A 5,221-nucleotide genomic window follows, 5' to 3' on the forward strand; every position below is an offset into this window, starting at 1 on the left:
ACAGGCCGCACGACCGTCGTCACGGCCTCAACCCGACGGAGGTCGGGGACTAGGCGACGACGCAACTTGGCCTTGCGCGGCCACGGTTTGCCTCACAACAATGAACACACCATGCTGCGTGCCACATCAACAGAGCCATTTTGGGATTGAAGAGCACTAGCTTTAATTTGCATTCGGATAAGAGCTGCTCTACATTATCTTATGAATGATGATGATCAAGGCATACATACCAACCTTTTCTTACAGGCCAAAGGAAGTAAGCAAGGGAGGTGGGTGGTCAGATATCAGAGTGGGCTTTCCTGTGAATAGCAGTCCTCAGATATGCATCGGCTCGCCGCATCAGTGAACAACCAACTGTAGTTCCACAGAGCTGTGGCTCCATGCCTCCATCCATGGCATCAGCAGGCGCACCAAGCTCTCATTCGTTTTGGTACCTCTCAAATCGCTTACCACTATGGTAAGCTAGTGGACCCACCTCAAGCACATAAATCACCTCCTATTGCTGCCACGTGTGATCCATTCACTCACTCATCTCTGTGATGTGGACCCCTCCTTAATGGATAAATATGTGATATAGAATATTCAAAAGATTCAAAGCCCTGGCCCTGGAATGGTCTTGGCTCCACAGATCCATCAGCTCATCAGGCATCATCAGCTAGAGAGAGAGAGAGAGAGAGAGAGAGAGAGAATGTGTCACAGGCAGGCATACGCAACACTCACGCAAAGGCAGGCTGGAATTATTTGATAGGGGGTCCCCTACTCCCCTTCAGCTTAAGGTCTATAAATAGGGAGGAGAGTAATACATTTTTCCCTAGGAGAAACACAGAGACATCTTGGGTGTTCCTTCCTCCTATCTCTCTCTGTCTCTCTTCCTTCCAAGTTCTAGCTCCTTTGAAGGCCAAAGAGTGTCCTTTCTCTCACTGAAATTTTGGGTCACCATAACTATAAGGAAATGGGGTGCTGTAGCAACTTCATCCAAAGATGCAAACCTTACGTAGCAATGATCTCCCTCCAATTTGGCTACGCGGGGATGAATATCATAACCAAGGTTTCTCTCAACAGAGGCATGAGCCACTACGTCCTGGTGGTCTACCGCCACGCCTTTGCCACTGCAGTCATCGCCCCCTTTGCTCTCGTTCTCGAGAGGTATACAAATCTCTTAGATGCTAAGCCAGCTGCTGACCAGTCCAGCCAACTTCTCTTCTCTTCAAACTTCAACTCTGTTTAACAGAGTTTTCTGATGCTTAATTTCCTGTTCGATAATTTCAGGAAAGTGCGACCCAAGATGACATTACCGGTTTTCCTTCAAATCTTTGTTCTTGGGCTTCTTGGGTTAGTTTCTTCTCATCATGCCCTGTTGCATGGATATGATATTACCAGCTTCATTCTCCTGTGTTCTGAAATAGAGCAGTATAGTCATGGCCAAGATACTAGTAAGAAAGAGAAAATCTGACTGATTAGTTATTGGGTTTCGCAGGCCGGTCATCGATCAAAACTTCTATTACGCAGGGCTGAAGTACACCTCCCCGACCTTCTCATGTGCCATGAGCAACATGTTACCGGCGATGACCTTTGTCATGGCGGTTCTCTGCAGGTAAATGCTTGCGCATTGATCATTAAAATTATCTATTATTAGCAGGATTGAAGGCTAATTCTGTGATGTGGGTGGTGGCTATAATGACCAACAGAATGGAGAAGATTGATATGAAGAAGGTGAGGTGCCAAGCAAAGGTGGTGGGAACTATAGTGACGGTGGCCGGGGCCATGTTGATGACCTTGTACAAGGGACCCATCATGGAGATGGTGTGGACGAAGCATGTGCATCCTCACAACTCCAATGCCACAGACGCCACTGGAACATCTGACAAAGACTGGGCCAAGGGCTCCATCCTCCTCATCATTGCTACTCTTGCTTGGGCTTCTTTCTTCATCCTTCAGGTAAGTGAAAACAAGAAAATAATACCCATCTCTCTCTCTCTCTCTCCCTACTTATTCTACTTATTTTGGACTCTGATCTTTAGGAAATTGAAGTTTATTTTTCTCTGTGGGCATCTTTTTGCAGGCAATAACACTTAGAAGATACTCAGCTCAGCTCTCTCTCACTGCCTTGGTAGTCTTCCTGGGCACTTTACAGTCTATCGCAGTTACCTTTGTGATGGAACACTCAACCTCTGTTTGGACCATTGGCTGGGACATGAACCTCCTTGCCGCTGCCTATGCTGTTAGTCTCTCTCTCCTCTGATCTTTCTCTCTCTCTCTCAGCTAGTGAAGTTCCGAAAGAAAATTACTAATATTATACTTCTCATATACAGGGGATTATCTCTTCAAGCATTGCATACTACGTCCAAGGGCTAGTGATGCAAAAAAGAGGACCTGTCTTTGTGACTGCATTCAGCCCATTGATGATGATCATTGTGGCCATCATGGGGTCTTTCATCCTTTTTGAAAATATCTATTTGGGAGGGTAATTTCCTCTAAACTCAAAATCCTACTAACATACTAATACTAATAACTTTCTTTCTTACCATTTTCATAATTCTCATTTAAATTAAAAATAACCCATCATGGTATCTTCCTTTTTATTTATTTTTTGTTATTGAACTTGAAGAAAAAAAATTTCCCACTATTTTTGGGGAATGCCATAATGGGTATCTATCTCACTACCCACTCATTATCACACAGCCTCATAGAAAGAAACAAAATTCCACTTTTATTCTTATTACTCGCACTAGTACCTTCGTGAAATATCACTATCATAATAAAAACAAATGAATAAAATGGACTGGAAATATATAAAAAAAGAATGAAATAGTGAGTACCTAAAAAAAGGTAAAATTTACAATTTATTTTCCCTTCCCTTTAAGCTCCAAGTTTTTTTTTTCTTAATCCTTTTACCATTTTTATTCCCCACTAAAGCACTAGCTGATCCGATCTTCACTTCTGGGTGCAGCATACTTGGAGCTATCTTGATAGTAGCAGGTCTCTACTCTGTTCTGTGGGGCAAATACAAAGAATACAAAGAGAAGCAAGCTGCTGAGACAATCCCTGAGGCCGTGAAAGGTGGTGAGAACAACAGTTTAACGATGATCGAAGAGATTGAAGCCAACGACATCGAGATGCAGAAGACAGGAGCCAAGCTCTCTTCCACTGCAGTTAGCAATCCCCTTCCAGAACCCTCCATGAAGGCGAATGGAGAGCCAAAGGTGTAACCAGTTGAGAGCTGAGACTTGGACAGAATAAAAAGAAAAAATTGAAAAACAGAAAACAAATGAAATGTAGCCAAAGAGAGAGGACCTATCTGTGTTTCCCCACTTCTCTTAGCTTTCATTTCTCAACTTTTTTTGCTTTACCTTTTGAGTTTTTTTTTTTTTTTGTTATGGGCCTTGTTGTTTCTTTCCTGTAAGCTAATATTCTGAAAGAAATTGGAAGAAAAAGGAATGAAGAGATTGGCAGAATCTGCTTTTGATTATATGTGAGCAATGTTGTTAGAGTCCCACTGAATAATTCTTGGAATTTTTTTTTCTTTATATACATGGATGAATTGCTGACGTCTGAGACAGATCCCACTAAGAGGGATAGTGGTTGACTTTTCTGGGGCTAGTTGAAGTCCTCCTTGGCTGTGCTTCCGAATCTCTGTTTGCACCCATTTTGCATCTGATACCCTTCATGCATTCTCCGGCGGCCATCTATTCTAATAGTCACCAGTAGACTATTATGAGAACTACTGGGAACTAGATGATGATGATGATGATGATACTGGGTCAACTACCATACTCCTAGCTAGCGTGTGGGACCCATGCATGTGTATGAAGCTGACGTGTTATGTCTCGATTCGCCCATTATGGTTGATGGTGATGAAGAATGTACTTGTTTGTGATACGTATTTATATATATTTTTTTGTAGCCCCATATGGAGCTGGTATCTGTAAGGAGATTTTTCCTTTTTCTTCTAATTTTGTTTGGATAAGATTGAAGAATTCCATTTTGCTGCGATATTCCCTGCATTGAAATAACTTGGGAGTTATTTCACAACTGTTGGCTGAACTGAACTGATGAATTGCTTATTGCATTGTCTTGTGTCTCTTGGTAGTTAAAATAATTATATATATAATAAAATATTTAAGGATAAGGTAGTCACTAGGCCTTTCTATTCACCAATTAAATGATCTTGCCCCTGTTTAATTGCTTATTCACTTCAATAGAAGGCAATTTTTTAACCTAATAATTCAGTAGGCTTCCAGCTGAACCCTTAAATTTTTTTAAATTGGAAGAAAAAAATAAAGCAATTCAGTTCAGCCAATTCAGCCTCTCTCATATCTTTGGATGGCGCCTTTTGGTGTAAGGGGTAATTCTGAGAAAGTCCCTTTTGAGACAATGTACCCCTGAAGTCACAATAAATCAGATGAGAAAATGGGTTGAAAGTTGAAGAAAATGGCTTGAAGGCCATAGCTTTTGAACCAGACATTAAAACAACATTTTTTTGGTATTTGTTGCCATGCATTACTAATAACCCTCCCTTTTCCCCAAATCGGTGGTTGCAGGAATTGATTTTGCATCAATGTTGGAGGGAACCAACTAACATATATCAGCAAACCATCCCTCAGTATAAATACAATACAAATTCAAGATTTTGCACTCTGCATATTTATATTTGTACTCCCTCCAAACTGAACCTTCGGCAGTGGTTGATTGCAGTTCAATTTTATTTGAATTATTACAAATGCAAGGGAATACAAATGAATAGAATGCAAATTTTGGTTTAATTTTATTTTGAGTTTTACTTTATTCTACTTCATGTCTTATTTTACTTCATTTGTATTATAATTAAACGACATAAATTAAAATTTAAAACAAAAATAAATCAAAATTTGCATCCAAATCATTTGCACCGTCATAGTTTTACATCAGTACAAATAAATTTGCACTGCAACTAAACACAGCCTTAAAAACAAATAACACCCCCTAAAACCAATTTAGCTGCCACTTCTGAGATGGAACTGGCATCAGACAATATTGCTGATTTTAATTGAATGGAAAACATCTAATAACAGTTCTGCACTGTATTACATGCTTTTTTTTGGTCCTCCATTTGGGGAACAGGCAAGAAATGGTGTTTCTCTAACCGTGGATCTAGGTCCTTACACGTATGGCAGTATGTCATGAAACGGATGGATCAATTGGACCCAATTTATACACGTTGCCAATTGAGATACATGGGCCC

At 40.6% G+C, this 5,221-nt stretch overlaps 1 protein-coding gene across 1 annotated transcript; it reads left to right on the forward strand.

Moving 5' to 3' along the window:
- The first annotated feature begins 670 nt into the window (after positions 1 to 670).
- LOC104588264 (WAT1-related protein At5g07050) lies at positions 671 to 3,469 on the forward strand. The gene is made up of 7 exons (XM_010246121.3): positions 671 to 1,146; positions 1,270 to 1,332; positions 1,478 to 1,594; positions 1,689 to 1,938; positions 2,063 to 2,221; positions 2,313 to 2,464; positions 2,951 to 3,469. Exons 1-7 carry the CDS (start codon positions 953 to 955, stop codon positions 3,207 to 3,209), a joined length of 1,194 nt encoding a protein of 397 aa, XP_010244423.1. The 5' UTR covers positions 671 to 952; the 3' UTR covers positions 3,210 to 3,469.
- The last annotated feature ends 1,752 nt before the right edge of the window (positions 3,470 to 5,221 follow it).

Source organism: Nelumbo nucifera, chromosome 7 (genome assembly GCF_055504915.1).
Source record: "Nelumbo nucifera cultivar China Antique chromosome 7, China Antique-T2T, whole genome shotgun sequence".
NCBI classification, from domain to species: domain Eukaryota; kingdom Viridiplantae; phylum Streptophyta; class Magnoliopsida; order Proteales; family Nelumbonaceae; genus Nelumbo; species Nelumbo nucifera.